The sequence below is a fragment of the Cygnus atratus genome, chromosome 13 (genome assembly GCF_013377495.2).
Source record: "Cygnus atratus isolate AKBS03 ecotype Queensland, Australia chromosome 13, CAtr_DNAZoo_HiC_assembly, whole genome shotgun sequence".
Classification (NCBI taxonomy): Eukaryota; Metazoa; Chordata; class Aves; order Anseriformes; family Anatidae; genus Cygnus; species Cygnus atratus.
The window spans coordinates 6,673,578-6,693,585 of NC_066374.1; the positions used below are offsets into that span (position 1 = coordinate 6,673,578).

At 43.8% G+C, this 20,008-nt stretch overlaps 1 protein-coding gene across 1 annotated transcript; it reads right to left on the reverse strand.

The window, feature by feature from the left end:
• Nucleotides 1-1,034: 1,034 nt before the first annotated feature.
• On the reverse strand, nt 1,035-19,608 carry SLC25A43 (solute carrier family 25 member 43). The gene is made up of 5 exons (XM_035541281.1): nt 19,287-19,608; nt 16,076-16,317; nt 14,937-15,109; nt 2,984-3,118; nt 1,035-2,135 (listed from the first exon to the last, which is right to left on the reverse strand). Exons 1-5 carry the CDS (start codon nt 19,556-19,558, stop codon nt 1,932-1,934), a joined length of 1,026 nt encoding a protein of 341 aa, XP_035397174.1. The 5' UTR covers nt 19,559-19,608; the 3' UTR covers nt 1,035-1,931.
• Between the last annotated feature and the right edge of the window lie 400 nt (nt 19,609-20,008).

Genomic DNA, 20,008 nt, shown 5'->3' on the forward strand with positions numbered 1-20,008 from the left:
CTGATAGCTCTGCGGAGTACGTTCTAATACAAAGGGGTTATTGGCATGTCAGAAGCAAGTCACTTTGACTCTCGTGAGGTTGGAAGAGCTGATCTAACACTCCTATGCACCACCCATCACTCAATCTTTAAGAAATACAACATTAGTAAAAATATATGTATAAACATATAAAAGTATACTTGGAAGAGGTAAGGGCACTCTTAAAAAACTAGCTCCCCCCAACTCACAAGTCACATCTTACTCATACACCTCGAATAAACCTCGGTATTGTTGCCTACGCTGTGCAGATAGGGAAACTGAGGCGCAGATAAACACATCCACCAGGCAGGTTGGTGAGAGCCAAAACTACTTACAGCCTCAATGTGATGCAGGTCTGCTCGCTACCATCTTTTGCCGTCCCGGTCTGCATCTCTCTCTGAGAGGGAAGCCAGAACGCAGCACCACCGTAGCACAACTGAGCAAGTCCGTTACTGGCGATACTGCAAGACCTCAGCTGCAGGGTACAGCAATGCGAGTTAGGTGCAAGGCTGGTCTTACGATCATCCCTGATCTTTCTGCAAATCTCTCCCCACATTGACAGCCTGTCCCTGCATTGATCTGCCACTGCCTCACTCAGCTGTGACCCGGCCTAACCAAGCAGTTTGTAAGATTTACTTATTTCCACTCAGCAGTGGAAACCACACAAGGTTCAAAAACACACGAGGAGCTGGGGAAACCAGGCAGTGCCGCAGCTAGGGCAGGAGAACAGCGGGCGCACACGCCCTACTGAGCTGCAGCGATTCGCAGCTTGCCGCAGCCGGAGGCCGGTGGGACATACCACAGAGGGCACGGCCACCTTCCCGTGTGGACACAGGCTTTAAAGTTTTCTCTAGGAAGGTGCCTTTCAATTGCATTGGCAATGGCAATAACCCAGTGGTGTTGCAGAGAGTTCCCTACCTAAGGACATGCTGTGGCTCCTGGGCTGCAGTAGTTCAGGTGGGAAAGTCACAGTGCTATTCTGCAGGCATGTTCTGAGCAGCACAGTAGGCCTGGGTCTGTGCACAGGAACTAGAAAGTAGTTTAATGTAAAAATAGAGCTTTAAGAATGCTGAAAAACATCACAAGGCTCGTGGCTCTGAGATATCTAACAAATATAAGGACTGCATTTTTCAGGAAATATTTCAGAGAATTTCAGGAAAACTTTTTTTTTCTAAGCCTGAAATAATTCACATACATGCAGTAACAACACAGGAGAAATGGGGAAAGGTTTTCTAGTATGCACTTAAGTTTGCAAGATTGTCATTCCAGTGTATTACAGTCCATTAGCAAGAACACAGTTGCAGCAGCATATTTTCATTGTTATGCCAAAGACTTGTACAAAATTATCATTCTCAAGTAAGGCTCAAAAACTGAAGAGTGGATTCTGGAGTGCGAATGAACCAGGACTAATTCTGTATCTGCAGAATGCCATGTCCACACATTATCACTTAAAATAAAAAAAAAATATTTCAGTAGAAATGCTTGCATGTTGTATATAGTCTATAGTCTGTTTATCATTTTCTGATGACTTGCTCAGGTTACTTCAAAAAATCCATGTGAATTTTCTCAATATTCTGAAGATGCAGCTTGTACTCATCTCAGTTCTCAAGCTCTCTGCAAGTGGTTTTATCTTAGAACGGCCATTCAGCACCAAAAAGCACCTAGTATATTATCAGTTCAAGTTGCAGTAGCATAGTGTTTTCAAACTAGTTGCATCTCTCCTCTTCAGTGTGTGCTTGATATTCATATTCTTTGTATCTTTTCAGGAAATGAGACACAAGATTTAGTCATCCCTCACACCAGTATCTCAATCCTAAAACCATGCAATCTGGTGAGATGCTGGTACCTGTAGCTTAGCATGTCTTTCTTGCAAAGTTTCTGAAGAAAAAGCTTCTGCAATGAACACTCTGATGTCAGTTTTCAAGAGCTGATTTTCTTGGCTCAAAGTTTTCTCTTCGGAGGAGCTTTAATTCTCTCAGTTCTTGTGGCTGTAAACTCTGATCCACGCCAGGAGTTAGCTTGTAACTTAAAGGGGATTCGATATAGCCATTTCTGTACAGACAGACCCGCTTGCAGAATTCAAAGGTGCTAAACATAACACCAAAATATGGAACAATCTGATTTAAAAAAAAAGAAGGAAAAAAATAATAAAAAACACATAAAAAGCAGTACATTAGATACAAGAATAGTATTCTTACATTTTTAAAAAGGAAACTTCTAGAACTAGGTTAGATGTGATCTGCTAACAGAGTTACGATAATTTATCTGAAGTCAGAGTCACTTCAAGTTAGGCTGGCACCCGCATCATGCTAGAAGTAGGGCTTTATTATTAGTGCATAAATTATAACGATATTATGAGGAACAAAGTCTGTGTTAGCCTGTAGATGATCACAACTTGTACAATATCTGAGCAAATCCTAAGCAACCTCAGCAGTTCCTAATAGTAAATGTGGGCTTTATTCTGCATACTGCAGAATGATTGACCCTTCTTCTTTTGCCCTGTGCAGAATCAGCAACTCTGATCCCCTGCTAGCTCATTGCAAAATACTATTTTATACTTCTGCGGAAGTGTTTTTTACAAGGGATATTTTCTTTACAGGTAGGTAGATCTGTCAAACTACTGGAGCTGAGCAGAAAATGAGAACTTGTTTATCTGTTTTAAGTGTATTGCTTGCAATCCCCCAGCCATACTCTGTCTCGCGTGTCAGCAGCGCTCCCTTCTCTAAAGACATTTAAATGAACTTGAAAGGAGAGAGGTACAGAAGCCAAACTCACGCTTGAGGAAGTATGACCAAAGCTATGATCCAAAGCTGGTTTGTAACCTGCCTGAGGCTACACCTGGGCTGTGACGGGCTCCGTCATCTATAAGCTGCTAATAAGCATGGAGGGATGTCATATGCCTTATAACTTTAATTGTCCAACAGCGTGTCTTAGTTCAGTTAACCGGATGAAAGCAAAACCTCACCTTGAGCAGACTGGGTGTGAGTCCACTCCAAAGTCCGAGTACACCTTTGTTCTTCACAGTTTGCCGGAAACAGTCAGCCATGCCAGTGAAATGCACGTCAACCGCTCCGTAGTGGGGAAGCCAAGGGCTCTGCGCCTGTTCAGAAGACATCCAGGGAGATTTATAACAATCAAAAGAAAACCAAGGTAATTAAAGATAATTATTTTCTCCACGCTGGTAGGTAGGTAACCTCCATTCTGGCATAAGTAACACTTTATGGTAGGTTTCAACACATTCATCTGGATTCTTCTGTTAACCAAAAAGAATCAACTGTTTTGCCTTGAAACACAAACTGAACAGGAACGGATCTCACTCTCTGATAGGTGTGAAAGAGAGCAGTAATTTCTGCCAGCACTTCCTTTTGTGCCATGTCACTACTAGAAATCATCAGTACCAGAGCTGCAAAACACATCAAGCCCATGCCTTCCAGCTGCTCAGGTCTCAGGAGAGTTATTTTACAATGCTGGCACTGGAGCACCTACGAGTGGGAAGCTTGGGGTTGGCCCTGGACACCACGGTCCCTTCCTGTAATAATGCTCAAAACAGGAGAGCACGCTGGCTTCACTTTGGCTACTCAGGCTGCAATGAAACGGGTGACCTGCACTACGCACTGACTAGCAACAGCACAGCAGAAAAGGAATGCCACATTTCAGCCCGGGCTGTACAAGCCTGCCGCCAAGGGCTGTAGGTGAGCAGTTGGTACCTGTGCTGCTATGTTTTGCTACACGGGCCAGTTGATCCAAACCAGTTAAAGTGAGCTTGTGAACATCCTGCTGGACTGCAGCTACATTCCCAACTGCAGTGTAGACTGTCTCAGTTCACACGGAGGAGGTGTAGCGGGTCATTTTTAACAGCAAAATCCTTCCTTCGTTAATCTCCTACTGTGTTAGTGCAGACAAGATAACCTGACCTTGAATAATCCCATCCTCACCCATCTGTGCATATGCAGCCAGGGCCTTATTTTGCACCAGCAAATCAGGCTCTCACTCATACCCTCATCAAGTGACAATTCTCAATCAGGAGAGTGTGGGGACCGCAGACACAACTGATGACTGGTCTGTTACAAGCCAATCCCCACAGGGCATACGCTTGATAAGAACAGGACTCGTACAGTTAATTGATTGGTGAATATGGGCATTAATATCCCCTCTTTGATCTGAAACACCACGTGGTGTAGCATTTTTCCCTGCTTGTCCAAACTAACCCGCAGCTTCTCAGAGTTGCTAAGCCTATAATGACAAGCCTCTTGTTAACTGACAAGCGGTGATGACATTTTCTAGATGCCTGAGCTATAGCATTTCAAATACTTGGCAACTTGGACGGTGGAAATGGAAGTGGATCAAGACTCATGGTCCAGGTATACAAGACAAGTTGCTAATCAAATGGTTTAAATACTGTTGCATCCTCTTGCATTACTGGCAAGTCTGCAGCGAAAATTTAGAAGCTAACAAAAAAATTAACCACCACACAAACTGCATATAGATTCTTTTACTCTTGCTTCCCCCCCCCCCTCACTTTTTTGTGTATGAGTGATGCACATGTGAAATGCTTCTGATAGCAGGCAGCAGGTAAAACCATGCGGTTTCATTCTGACAGGGCTTTGGGAGGTGACTTGGGGAAAGCAGCTGTCTGTACTGAGTAGGGCTGAGGATTTAATCCATGGTCTTTCACACTTGAAGCAGGAGAGAGCTCATGTATTTGCTTCCCTCTGAACTTTTTCAACAGTGTACCTACCTGATTTGCAAGAGAGGGATTAGATTTGTAGAGTAAAGAGTAGTGCTCTACTGCTGCTCTAATCACTTATTCCCTTTCAGTCTACATTGGCCTTTCTAGCTGCATAGAGCTACTGCTGTTTCCATAATTCCCATCTCTGGCGCAAATGCCCACAGCTTCCTGGTTTATGGCTCAGAGAGGCAGACATTATGGGATTTAACTTCCAGGATTTTACAGCATTACCAGCCCTGCCTTTACAGGAAGATCAAGGTAGTAGAGCTACTCTGGTAGCCGAGGATCATGCACATGTTCACTTCTGCTCCTTTGCTACAAGGAAGCTGTCTGCTTGGCTCTGTTACTGAAGGGATATAAAGGTTTAAAAAGAAATAGCTAAATCCAGCAAAGTGAAATATTTTTTCAAGCCTTAATTGACAGGACTTGAGAAACTCCTCTATAAGGACTCTCATGGCCATGCTATAGAAGACGCCGAGTGCTGCAACTGAGACTTCAGGGACCAGTTCCACTAAGAATGGTGACAGTAGCACCAGGGATGCTTAGAAGAGCACCGAAATGATGTAAATATCCTTAATAATGCAACATCAGTCATAGGAGAGCTGGAATCAAAATCTTATTCTACTTTCTGGACCATCAGCCAGTTTCCATGAGCTTTTTTGGTAAAGCACAGTTACAGGCAGCAACTCGGTGAAGAGGAACAGCTCTCTGAAATGCTTCAGGAAAGCAGGAATGCTGCTAGCACGCAATTTCCTTCCTTTTTAAGTCCCTTTGTGGTAGGTAGGGCATGACCTACCAGAATTAACTGCATGAGTTTAACTTAATCCCCTTAGTTACTGTATACATTGCAAAGGCACATATCGATGGATTTTGACTGCAGTACTCTTGCCTACAACACTAATACAGGCTCCAAGCATGCAGCACATTTCAGTAAGATTCTGCATGCAGCAAACACAGCCAGAAGACGGTTAAAAAGGAACAGGTAAGTCAAAACCTCAGGTTTCCGATTTGTCCACAGACATTGATTGACCTCTTAAAAGATTTACTGAAGGATTATTTATAGTAACATTCACTATGGTTACAGCCATTTTCAAGATTTCAGGCTTTGGGGTGAAGTATGCTTCACCCGTCTTTCTGCTTTACAGGAGCAGTATGTTTCTAAGACCTTAGGCACAGTATTTAAGTAGCAACTGTCCACAGAATCTCAGAGTCACCTACTGCCAAACAACAACTAAAAACTGCATTAGGACATAGTTAAAAATTCAGTATTTTGGAACACAGCTAAACCAAGTTAGAATGTATTAATAAAAGAAACAAGTAGGAAGGTGTTTCATTTGGCACAGCTTTTAATGAAAAAAGATAGCTGTGGGTTTTGGGAGGTTCTGCATCCTCTAAACAGGTCTGCAACAATACAATCCTCACAACCACCCTATGGCACCAGAGCCAGAAAATGGAAGTAACCAAACAGATCGGACTAGTTTCTCCACCCTTTTCCACAGAAACCTACTGTGACAAACAAATCTCATTCCAAAAGGATCAGGTCTGTGGACAGAGACATTTCACACCATGGACCTCCAAGTGGCTTAAATTCCTCTCTTTTGACACCACCTGACGCTACGGGGGCTGGATGGAAACCTGCCTGTTACAAACACTTTTCAGGACCTCCTTCCCCTCCAGTTGCAATTGTCTCACACTGCAGAAGGCTGGAGATACAGCACAGCTCGCTGCGCTGATATAACAGAGTGCCCAGTCACAGTAGTAGCTGGGTTAAGTTGCTAGTCGCTTTACATCTGACGGATGATGGGTTCTCCTTAAAGCACATCGAACGCAGAATTGGTTCTATCTGCTCTCTCAAAACCACAGTCTTTTAGAATCCAAAGGCCACCAACTCCAAGAAGTCAGTGTAATACATGCCAAAAGTCAGCAGTCTGTCCTACTTTGACAAACTAAACCCAAGAGTTAGAGCAATGTATAAAAAAAAAAAACCAAAAACACCAACAACTTCCAACCTGCACCCTGGGTCACACCTTTTATATAAACCAAACATTTCAGTAAGGGTGGAGTCTTGTGACAGTGCTTAAGTTAAAGACAATTGTTAGGTGAAGACTTTCCAGACACCATCTCTCCTACTGTCTGTAGGTGACTGCCAGAACAACAAAGTGCTATTTTGGCAACTAATCTCACAGACCCTTTCAAAAATTTCCTCCTCCATGAACCCCTCCAGGCCCTCCCTTCCTATTCCCTTCCTCTTAGGACGGGATGGATGTAGTGCACCGCAGCTGTAGTGAGAGCTGTGCCCACCAAAAGATCAATCATTTTCATCTTTTCAAGGCTCACAGTAGCAACACAGGGACAAAGCAGGGACCAGGGATCTGGAACGCAGGCACGGTGGTTACGCCACTTGAGTTTGTGCCCAGAGTTTTGCAGATCCCAAATTCCCACTTGCAGTTTAGGACATTTTGGTTTGCAACTATCTGAATGTACATGTTAAAAGAGAGTATTTGGAAATACTTCCCTTTCATTAAATGTACTTTTCCCTTCCCCTTTCCTGTTTGTAAAAACTTTGTCGGTACAAAGTTTTGCCTTTTTTTCTTTCTTTTTGGAGTATGCAGTACTATTGGCATATTATAGTACTATGCAGTACTATAGCTGCCATAGGAAGTACGCTATTCTGATGGTAGATACAGTAAAATTGTTTGTTATTTATATATTTTCAACAGATTTGGGTGTCCTACACTTCTGATCAATTTCAATATTACAAAAAAAAAAAAACCCACACACATGAAGGCATTTTACAACAGAGCTCAAAAGTCCATACTCTTAATCTGGAAGCTAAAATAAGATGTCTTTGTAGTCTGGGTTAATAAGGGCACTTGCATGAGGCAAGCGTAATTGTAGTTCAAAGGAAACTGAAGGACAAAAATTGCAGTTTTCATTCGGGCTAACGCCACTACAGTCCACAGAAACTTCACTCAAGTCAAGACTGAATACTTAGAAGAATAAGAAACAACTGAAATGTAAACAAGTATTAAAATTGGGGGGGAAAAAAAGCAGAGTCTTGGGCAAACCAACCCTTCCTCCTGGAGGACAGCCTTACTTGGTAGTCATGCTCTTTTCTTATCAGTGCTCTAGTAACGCTGACTTACCCCTGCACTGGAACATAAAGTCCACCAAAGGTATTCAGGCATGTGGTAAGGTAAACCATGACAAGCTATTAGGATGCAATCGTTTCCAGAGCACCACAGCAAAGCAGCTGACCTACAGCTTCCTGCACTCTAGGAACATGTTGTCCTTTCCTCTGTAACCTGAACTGGGGCCAAATCTTTTTGCCTTGCTGACATTAATGGCACCAAGCGTGCACAACAGTTTACTGTTTGTTCAGAAGAGTTTGACTCAGCTTTAAATACGTTATCACCAAGCCTGTATCCTGAAGCTTCATGGTTGTTGCAGAATCCCTCCCTTACTACTGAATGCAAGCTTTCCCTGCTTTTAACACTTGTGCTACGAAGAAATCTTCAACATGGAACACAGAGGTCTTTTTCCTCCAGGTAGTGCAACCCCTCGCACAGACACTTCTGGGTGGTTTCAGACTGCCTGGTGATTCAGCTCAGCCCTTACAAACAGGCGCACAATTTTCATGTACATGAGCAGTGTTTGCCTTAACGGTGCAAACCCTCAGGCAGGGTAGCTTGGTCCTACACAGCACACAGTGAAGAGCAACACTAGTTCCCACATCTCCTGCTGTTTTTGTAGGACCTGGGGAGAAAGTTAATGTTTCTGCAGGACTGGAGCTTTACAGTGGACATATTTCCATTGCCTCACGTGGGTGAGATGCAGAATTACAGCATATCAGAATAAATCAGATATAAGAGAGCATGCACAAAGTTTTAGCTCCTGCTTTTGGACTATTTTGCACAGTTAATCAGAGTTATATCACAGGATCATCACTCCAAGCACAGACATGCTCCAAACCAGTACAAGGCTCTCCTGTATGACTGATGCAAGAGCAGTCATGTCAGGGGATAACAGCAGTAGCTGTCGCTCTGGAGACATTACCATCTCTCTGCTGAAAGTTATGGCCATCCTAGCTGTGTGTGCACAGCAGCGTGCCCTTCCATCTCAGGCCCTGTCAGCTGGGTGAGTTTACACGGTTTAGAGGTGGGTTGAGTTAACCCATCTGATTTGCCCCAAAGGGAGAGCTCTCACTCATACCACACAGCTCACAGAGCCGCAGAGGCTGTAAGAGGCCAGTGCCCACGCTTAGCTGGCACTGCCAAACCCAGGACTGGGAGTGTACCTGCCACTTCAGTATCTGGGAGAACCATCTAGAGAGAATTATGGTCTGCCCTCCCTCCTGCCTTCAGACAGGCACAGTACAATTTCCTGCTTTTCTTTGGAAGGCCACTGTACTGCAGCACTAAGCTACTGCTGTAATCCACCTCAGCTCCTTGCTCTCCTTACCACACCACCTTGGATGAACAGGGTTAAAAACCCCTAAAAATAGCACAAACTGTCACAAGGCAGACCTGGCTGTTAGATCAGCCCGGTTCTACTTATCATTTTTCCCTCTTATCGAGTTTTTTCACTGCCACTCTTTAGTGTTTCACCTTCACAAGCAGTCAGGCTCTGTGATGCTCTCCTGTGGAAGTTTGGGGATCTAACAGAAACATGCCTGAGGTTTGTTCACATGTACAAAAGCTAACTAAAGCTGTTACAGAAGGCAAAGCCCACATCAGTCTCAGGTAGCTTTATTTTCAGGCATTGTCTCAACTGTTTACTCAACCAAATACTTCCCAAAGCAGTAGGGCACAATTCTACAATAGCCTCAGAGCCAGCAGAATTAAATATTTTTATAGTGACACCAATACAATAAAAATGCTGGTAGCTGAAAGCAATTAGGCACAGGGCAAAAAAGGAGAAAGGAAGGGATTTTACCTAAACCAGAATCTGAAGTCTAGTAACTATTTGTTAATAATTAGAGAAACTAAGAAGGTCCCAAGCTGAAGTAACAACTAGCATATTGAGTCCTGGCTGATGCCTGAACCCTAGCAGCAAGGAAAAGGGGAACATGAAATCACAAGGAGTAGAAGAAATAAAAGTAAGGATTAACACTGCATCCTCCCCCTCAGGCAGAATATTTTTAGAATTTTTTAGAATTTCATTTCTATCCGTGCAGTTTCTTTCACAAAACTTAAAGAAATTAGTATCACTGAAACCTCTGTCAAGTTGAGCTGAAGTTGGACTGCAGGATCGAAAGTACTGGGGGCAAGCACAGACAGCTGGGAACCACACAAACCTTATTTCCACAGGAAATCATACTCAAAGTAATAATATTGCTCCTTACATGCTTCCATACTATGGAATTTGCCCCAATTTGTGGTCAGATGGCTCAATCTCTGAAAATTTTCAAGACTCAGGCTCCCGTGCAGTTCACCACTAAAGGGTCTCCCTGCACCAAGTCTCAGAGCACGTATGCTTTTGAGATGTCATGTGAACCACATGACCCAAAAAGCATTTTTTATTTTTAAACCGGGTCACGACTCCAATAACATATTCCCAGCTGACACAAACACAGATCTCACAAACAGCAGGGACACCACAGCTTGAGAGCTTTCCGAGGCTGCCATGCCAGCACCAGATCATCAGTGACGGAGCACTCTTTGTAAACTGCTCAAGTTTAAGCAGCGCTGGAGCACTGTCTCCCCATTTCAGCAGGGAAAAGGTGCTTTTCAAATGAACTTCTGTGTTTTTTCCAAAACTTTGTTTATAGCCCAGCCACTGGGTTCCTACTAGACTGACTTCTACCTTGCAAGAAACATAGCGAGGGGACTATTTTTAAATAAATACTCGAATAACAGTACTACAATATATTCTTTAACTGGCTTCAGAAAAGTGCCAACAGGGCACAAGATTGCATTTACTTTAAACAAGCTACCTCAACAAGAAAACAAATGCTTTGTTTTCTTGAGGTTACAAAGAGCTCAAAACATTTACATCACTTACAACAAATTTCACGCTTGCAGCGCATCTTGTGCTCCAAAAGACAAAAAACCAAACAAACAAACAACAAAAAAACCATGAACACCCCCCTCCCCCAAGCTGCAGATTTATAGGCAGCTGAGGTCTAACTGATTCACTTTTGTCACTGAAAAGAGGCCACTTCTTCGGTGATGCATGGCAGCAGTCTACACTAAGCAAGAACAACGAGCTTGTTTGTTTACAGCAGTGGAGGGAATTCACAGCCTGGATTTTAAAACAGAAAGATCAGACGCTATTGAACAATGCGTTCCCTGAGAGATGTCCTCAAAACTTAAGGATTCTGTGCAGTCAACACCAAAAATGTGCTGAATCCTGCAGTATACTAAAAGTATCCCTATTCTATTTTAAAAAGGTTTGATGGCAGAGCTATTTCTGAGCAGCATTTACAGGTTTTCATTCCAGAAATTAAAAGAAATGATACCAGCAGAGTATGAGCACAAGACAGGGCTTCTGCAAAGCCTGCAGAGCTTGTTCATGTAAGCAGGTGCAAAGTGTCTGTACAGTTGATGGAGTATCTGTGAGACTTCAGGGTCATCTTTGGTGGTTTTGTAAAGCAAAACGCACAAAGTCCCACATCATTTGGGAGTGAAAGCTGAGGAGTGCCAGTGAGGGGTATCTGCGCCTACCACTGAGGGTCATATGCACAGAGGGAGGTGCCAGACTAGCGTATTAGGTTTGCACTGACCACTTGTGTGTTTATAGATACTCAGTTCTTCACATAGCCTAGGATTGGTGTCATTCTAATAATAATCTTCTGTGTGGCATATAACAGCTCTGAATTCATCCTTCCTTGCTGAAATGCCAGAGCTCAGTGTTATAGGCACTTATGAAGGTCACCATTGACAAAAAGACGGTATGGGGAAGTAGAAGCATACTACCAGGGCTTCCCTTAGACCCAGACTCCTTTACAGGCAGACATTTCCCTGCTAATTATTTTTTTTTAAAAGTATTCTTGTATGCACTTAAATAAGCCTGCAAGGTAAAAGTGCAGGACTTGAACATGGCTTAGATACCGGGTTTAACAATGACGGGTGATTGTGAGGTGAGGAGGGAAGGGCAAGAATAACAAACAGTCAGAAGGATATAATGATCAGTAAGGTTTTGGTCAGAGGCTGACAGAGCGTAAGAGTGAGTCAGGAAACATTTAATATAGAACATCCCTTTGAACAACCCTCTCCTTCACTATTCCCCTTCTACAGATGCACAACAAAAGCCGTATGTCCACGCCGAAACATGCTTACAGTACCTCTTAATTCTCTAACATGCCAATCAGGAGCAAAGTGAAAAAATGAAGACAAAGGAATAAAATTAGGATAATCACAACAAAGAGTACTCACATAATCAGTAAGACTCAACCACGTTAATTAATATTTCTTTTAAGAAAGCCATTGAAGTATATTTAGCAAACATACCATCTTGGAAGAAAAAAGTAAACATGATAAAGATAATTCTAACAGCAGAGGGGGAAGAAGCCATGGTTACAGAGCAAATCTGACATCATAAATCATCACCAAAACACAGAGGAAGAATTGTTCTCTGACACTTAGCTCCTACTCCCACAGATGTCATTGTCAGAAGCTGCTGACGTCAGGACTGTAGGATTCAGATATGTAAAATGAGAAAGGATGAAACAACATGATCACAGAGGTTAGAAATAGCACTTCTCCTCCTCCTGTAGCATTTTTTTTTTCTTTGCAATTATTGCAAACAATTTGTGCTTTTCTAGATGAGAAGATGGATGGAGCTAACTCTTCAAGACTGCCTAGCATGTCAGGTAAAGATCTGAACTGGATGTTTGAGTCTCAGGCTTGTACTCTATACCAGAATAAGAGAGGACAGCCTTGTGCCCTAGTATCTCAGTTTCTGAAGCTCCTGAGGCTGCCTTACAGCTTCCTACTTCCCCATCACTAATAGGTTCTCTGCAAGAGTCTTTGGCAATACACTACCGCCATCTGATATTGACCTCCACAATGTGCTGGCTTCCTCTTCATACAAAAACCTATCATTCATGGCTTCAAAACAAAGCCTGCATTTCCCTACATGCACTGCTGAACATTCGTATGAGGCCCAGGGGTAGCTAAAGGCTTCTTCAGTACATCCCTCTTTTTATCAGCTAGAGAGATGAAACACAGAAGGGAGGCTGAGCAGAATAAAATGGCTGAGGAAAACAAGAACTCAGAGGTGTCTGTTCCCCTGTTTTCTACAGAACGTTGAAATATCCTGAAGCTGTTTTCCCTTTCTTTATTCTCTTCACTCCTATGTCCCTTTGCACGATATCCATGCTAGTGCTGTCCTAGGCATTTCTCTCTTCTGATCACCATCCCGCAAAGTGAGCAGGCCAGCAAGTGAGTGCAATGCAGAGCTGATTCCTGCAAGGCTGGGCCATATCCTGATGCTAACTGTGAAAAACATACTTTTTGGATCACCTTATATGAGTTTCAGTCAGCTCTTAGCGTCAGCTTGGGTGTTTTTCAGAGGGTCTAATTTCTGGACAAGCCTACATGACTTACAGCATTTCCAGTACCAAATGAGCTATGGTTGACAGCTACTTCTGAAACACCTTTGCCTTCTCCCATGACTTCAGAATAAATCACTGAACAGGTCTTGTCTCTCTAAGCTTGGGAAATCACTATTCAGTTGTTGCAATACATCTATGAGGAAAAAAAACCACAAACCTCTCCATTGTTGAGCCTTTTTTCCATTCAGATAAATATTTAACATAACAATTTCCTACATATTTAGGAAATAAATCCAATTCCATTCTTATTCTAGAAATGCCAGTCAGATGCTTTAAGCATCCCTTCAGTGAAAGAGCACAGCCTAGTGGCAACAAAATGAATCCCACTTCTCTGCTTGCCTATCAAGACAAAGCTGGACACGGAAATGAGTATCACACCATTTACTACTGAAAGTTACTTTTGAACTGATTCTGAAAACTGAATATTCAAGTAACTGATGTATCAACACAAAATGATTAATATGGAAAAGAAAAGGAAAGCATTTGACGTGCTGTTCTTCAGGACAACAGTACTGCTGTGAGCCTAAGGACATAACGAAAAAGAAGAGTTCTGGTAATTGCTTTTCATAGTCCCACTGATACAGCTTGAAAAAAAATACCAGTTTTTATGCTCAGAACCTCTTTCTTACCAGAGACATTTTCAGATCTGAGGCCTGTCTGAAAAAGGGAACCCTGGGAGCTGGAAAGGGGAATTCACAGGTTCCCTAACCTTTTTCTAGCTTGTGACTTATCAACCAGGGGATGGGGGAAAGAAGATTCTATAACGCTGCCACACAAAATGAGTACTTTTGGGTAAGATCAGAAAAGCTTCCTGTAAGTTTACAGTCCCATGAACTGGGCTGAAAGAACAAATTCTTACACCATAGCCAGAGAGCCACCAAAGGATGACAGCTATTCACTCTCACTCTACTGGTGGGGTTCTAATGAAAAGAAGACAACATCAAATAAATTATGTCAGTGAAATGGAAGCTGTGGGGTGGTTTTTATTTGTTTGTTTGTTAAAATTATTATTTCTAAACTTTCAGGAAAAAGAAGTAGCATGATAATATATAAGAACATAGTAGCTCTCATGTTATTGATGCTCCAGGAAAGCAGCAGTACCAGCAGCTGAGAAGTCATTCATTAACCAGAGTCAGAAAAAAAGAGTGAGGATAGTTCTGACCTTTCAGATTTAATATGCGCTGCACAAGTTTCTTGTGGTTGCCAGTATGTAGGTCAGGCATAAATGGCAGACACACAAACACTGGAAACAACATTGGTCTCATTCATCCCACTTACCACCAAAGGAACTGAATGCCTGTATTCGACAGAAGATTTGCCAACTGTGAATTGTGAGAATTTGATGGAATTGCTATGAAGAGGAAATAAAGCTAAAGACAGAGACTGAGTGGAAACATAAATCCCATGACACACTTAAACCCACCTTAAAAGTGTAACAACACATTTATAACAGTGAATTTTTAGATGTTTTTAAAAAAACAACACAAAAAAACCATAAATGGCCAAAACAAAGCCTCTGTAGCCTATTGGTAAGTGAAACAACATGGCAGTAATGATCATCTGGCTAACCTTGTCCCAGGCTCCTGAAACAGGAACCTCTAACAAAGTACTAGCAACATCAACGCTTAGTACCTGCATCTTCCTCTTGACAGTCTCAAAGGGGAAAGAAAGCGTCTGTGCTACCCCAGCTGCTACACAGCCGTTGATGAAGTTCTGGAGAGGAGTGAAACGAACTACGGGTTCTCGCCAGATTTTGTCCAGATTGATGTAAACAAAGAATGAGCCTGCAGAAAATGGAACAGCACCTAGAAAGAAAAATCATGCAGAGAAGGTTTACATCAGCACACTGTACACCAAGAAAACAGCTGCTCAACACATGGCCTAGACAGACAGCAAGAACTTCTGCCAGTTTACGTCTCACATTGCTCAGACCAGATCAATATTTAGAGGCACTTTACTTTTTAACCACTGGTTTATGACCAAATCCTCATATTGTAGCATCTAGATATGGTGACAGATGCACATATTTGCATATTAAAATCCGCATGTTTTGCCAGAATTATTTACTGATTTAGTCTCATGACAGGTCAGCTCTTTTGCAACAAGCTCTTTCTCCAGTCCAACCTTAGCAGTTGTAGAAGTAAACAGAGCTGCCTCTTCAGTCAAGCTGATGAGGAATACTTCTGTCCTCTCGTTTGCTTTACGCTCTCCTAAATTTCACTCTACATTATTACTACAGATTTTTTGTAACACTGCATTGTGAAAAAGTAGACAAAGTGGCATTTAAAAAAATTATGAATGGTAAATAATTTAAAAGTCATTTAATGGCTTTTTAAATTCTCTTTGATTTAAAGAGAGAATATCACTATCTTCACTTTTCACATCAGCTACGTGTTACTGCTCATACTGGTTTCATTACATAGACAGGGAAACACCCTCACACCTCGGCAGGAATGAGGAACACAGTGTGTATACATTTTTAAAGGGTTAAGCAAGGGAAGTCCTACATCTGAGCACAACTAGATCATCTATAAAAGAAGGACAGGAGTGTCTTTCTGAACACTTAACCATATATAAATGCTATGCACTGGGTCATAATTTGAAGCAATAATGCTGCAGCAGAAGCCAGTATTGTTGTGCCTTCTAAACCTACATGCCTTCTTCTACAGATCAACATTACTATTTGCTTTGAATCAAGTGAGCAAATAAATGCACTATACAGCTACAATAAACAACGTGCAATGAGGTGATTTTCCTCTTTATTATTTTACCTAATATAGCTGGTGAAACACCACGGTAAAGTGCAAGAAGTCCTTCTTGATGACAAATTTTGTAAAAAGCATGAAGAATTCCTTCATAAGATGGTTCCAGGCGATTCTGCACAATGAGCCGGGTTTTAATTACATCAGTAGGGTAAGTCACAATGGTTGCAACCATGCCAGCCAGACTTCCTGCTATGATGGCCCTCCAGTGGGAAATATGACCCAACTCATCCGTGAAAAGGATAACAAGTCTAGAGTAAGCACAGAAAAGAGGTACTATTAATGGCAGCGTGAACAAAACCCATGAAATAAGAAGGCGGATTATTCTTGATGTGATTGTTCTTCTGCTCACGAGCTCCTTCAGTAGCAGGAGTCGAAACTTCAACATGTACTTCACCCAAGACCTCACTATGCTGTATAACACCATACAAGCATCAGATCTCTGTGAAACAGAACATGGGGATGGGCAAACATCAGCAGAGGCTAAACAATGTGTCTAAGAGCCCAAACAAATTTTGGGTAAAACCACAGCTGCAGAGGAGCGCTGAAATACAGAAGTTAAAATTAACAGCTAGGTCAGGGACTGGAATACAGAACTCCCCAAATGCAATTTGCTTTACTTTTAGTATTACTGAGCTTAAATGCTTCCAATACCTGAAAGAGCTTTTTTAGCAGCAGCTTGCGTAGCTCAGCCTGCACCACAGTTCCCAGCACAGACTAAACTCACACAGCTGGAGTTGCGGTACCCTGCTGGAAGTCCAGAGTACCAATTCAACAACAACAAAAACTTCAGAGATACGGAGACTAATTGTTCAAACAATTTACCTGCCTGCTTTGCAAGAGACTTAAAAAGTTGTTTTTGTCCACTGAATCCTCATTTATATTTGCCCTACAGGCTGAAAATTACTGTAACTTAAAATACGTCTGCAAGAAATTCTCTGATCATCAGTGTTGTCATTAGCTACAGACATTGGTCCAACCTCCTGTGAGGCTTTCCTCTAGTCAAAGTTATCACGTAAGAAGAAATATGTAGGTAACTCCATCAAAGGCCTTCTGGGAACAACTGAACCTTCCTCTGTTGCTTATCTTGGGACAGGAGGGTCTACAGAGATACTTTTCTAGAGAAGGCTTATGTCCAAGCATGACTATGCTCAGGAGGTTAAATCTAAATTTGTAACTCTGAAACAGAAGCACAGAGTTTTAAAGGCTGACCTACAATTGATAGATCTGTGATTCACAGAAGGACTTTTCTATGTATGTAAAGCGTTCTTAAATCAGTGAGAAGTGTCATGGAGGCAGTAAGTAAAAAGAGTTGAGGGGAGAATCTTACCTGGACATGAAGAAACCTACTATTGTATTTCTGAAGTATTAACTGAAGTGTGTAAACAGCAGATTTGTATTTAAACTACACAGTGTTACCATGTCCAGAACAAAATCATTTGCAAAGATATACAAGTCACTGCTTGCGCAGCTGATGTTTTCTACTGCATGGCAGATCCCTGCATCTACTTGTCTTGTGGCCCAGAACAGACTAGCCAAGCAGAAGTGAAAGGGCTTTTTTTTTTTTCCTATGAGACCTGTACAGTTCCTAAAGTAACACAGCCTGATCTTCCTGTGCGTGCACAAATGTGTGAGGGGGTGGCTCTGAGCACTACGCAGACAACATTTAAAACCGCCACAGCAAGAGAAAGACAGAGTCTGTGCGCTGTAACCACAGGAGGAGTGTGGAGTCAGCTCATTCCCAGCCGCTCAGCAGCCAGCCCTGGCTGCCTCTGCTCTGCCCTTCCCGGGGCTGCCGCTGATCAGCCCACCTCTTCCTGCCACGGGCAGCACTATTTTCTGAAGTCATTGCACAGCATTTCTCTCTTGTTGTCTTTCTTGCCTTTACGTAGCATTCTCCCACCAGAAAATACATTTAAAAAAAATCCCCAAATAATGTACCAAGGAATATGCCTAAGCAGCTTTTGTTTAGTTTTCCTGGTAGCCTAATTCCACTTGGAACCGAGAGGAACGCCCTGTGCAAACCGGAGGCAAACTATAGCCTTGCAAAGGGAACGTACTGTGTTCCAAGCCGAACAAACAATACAGTTATTTTGCTCAAAATCAACTGGTATATATGCTGCAACACGCTGACTCTTCTGGGAACTTTCAGTTCCATTCAAATCACTGTTTCTGCCTTCACTCTGCTGTCGTCCATACCCTTGTCGGACCGCTGTGCTCATCACAAGCAGGACACAACACAGCCGCCTGATTCCAAGCCCGCTTCACCTCTCGTTTCCTGAAAGGCGCAGGCAGAGCTGGGGAGATGACTCTCGCTCAGCCAGACAGCTGACGAACCTCAGCAGGCTGCGCGCCAGCCCGGGTGAGAGCCACAACAGGCCTGATTGGCCCGCACGCGCTGAGCCCATGCCTCTCCCCACCCAGCACAGCCCACGAACTGGAATAACCCATCGCCCAGCTGGGCAGAAATGTCAAGCGCACAGCCTGCACGTAGCTGACCTTAAAAAAAAAAAAAATACGGGAAAAAGAAACCCAACCCTCAAACTGGCAAAACATGCTGCTGCGGGTAAACGGTCGGGCTGTCCCTTCAATGCTTAAAAGATACTGGCAGCAAAAGGGAATCCTAGGAATCCAGGCTGGCAGAGCTGGGTCAGTATTGCTCTGTACAGACCTTGCTGCAGTCCTTCCCTGGTTTACAGTAATCTAACACCTGGGTATTATCGAAAATGAGATTTTAAAGCAAATAATGCCATGCATCAACTTCAAAAATGATCAGATTTGCACAATAGCAGCTGCATAACAATAGGGAAAAGATTTGAGTCATGATGTAGTTATTTTCTTTGATATAGACAATACAAATACTTGAAAACTTATAAGGGAATAAAATAGATTGGTCTCAAAGATCAGACATCGCAGTCACACCTGTAGGCAGCACTGTAACTGCATTTCTAGAGGAATGTGAACGTGCGGAACAGAGTCACCAGCCTATCAACCACTCCTCACTGAGAACACCTCTGCCTTTATATGCTCCCAGCCTATCACCCAGCCCTAAGAGCAGCTACAACTAAATAAATAAAACAGCGAAGCTGAGAGCCTGGAGAGGTGCTTCCACAGAGAGAGGGGCCAGGCGACCCCCAAACACCATCCCAGAGCCTTTCAAGCTGTATCCCCCCGCAGGCAGCTCCCTGCTCACCATCCCCCGTCCCCCTGCCCCGCTTACCGGCGGGAGGCGGCGAGCTGCAGGGCGCTGTAGGGGAAGAGCCGCAGGCAGGCGGTGAAGTTCCCCTTCCAGAGGGCCCGCAGCCCCTCGGATCGGCACAGGCTGCTCCCGGCTCCTCGCAGCCCCTGCCGGCAGTGCCAGGTGCCCACCTGCGCCAGCACCGTCAGCAGCTCCAGCGGCGCCGTCAGGCTGAGGCTCAGCGCGCCCGCCAGCCCGGCGCAGCCCAGCCGCTGCACGGCGGTCAGCCGGCCGTCCCGCCGCCAGGTGGCCATGGCCCGGCCCGGCCCGGCTCGGCCCGGCCCGGCTCAGCACGGCCGGGCTCGGCTCCGGCAGGCTGGGCCGCCGGGGGGCGCCGCGGGTCCGCCCCGCCCCGGCTCTGCCCTGCCCAAGGCGGGCGGAGCAGCCCCGCGCCTCCCTCGGCCGGCGGTGTACGCGAGTTAGTTGGGGTTCCCAGGTCAGCGGGGGCGGGTTTTGGGGATGTGCTGCTAGGGAAAAGGGGAAAAAAGGAGGAAAAAGGCTTGGGGAGCAGGGAGAAGGGAGTGGAAAAGAGATCCAGGCAGCCAGCGGGATTTATGGAGCGAGGAGGCAAGAGCAGTGATTTGTGCAGCGCCTCTGCTCTGCTTTTTGTCGTGAAACAAAATGAAACCTTCATGAGCCTGCGTTTGGTACCCCGTACTGTGCATCCAGCCAGTGTAAGGACGTGCCCCTTTGGCAAAAATGCT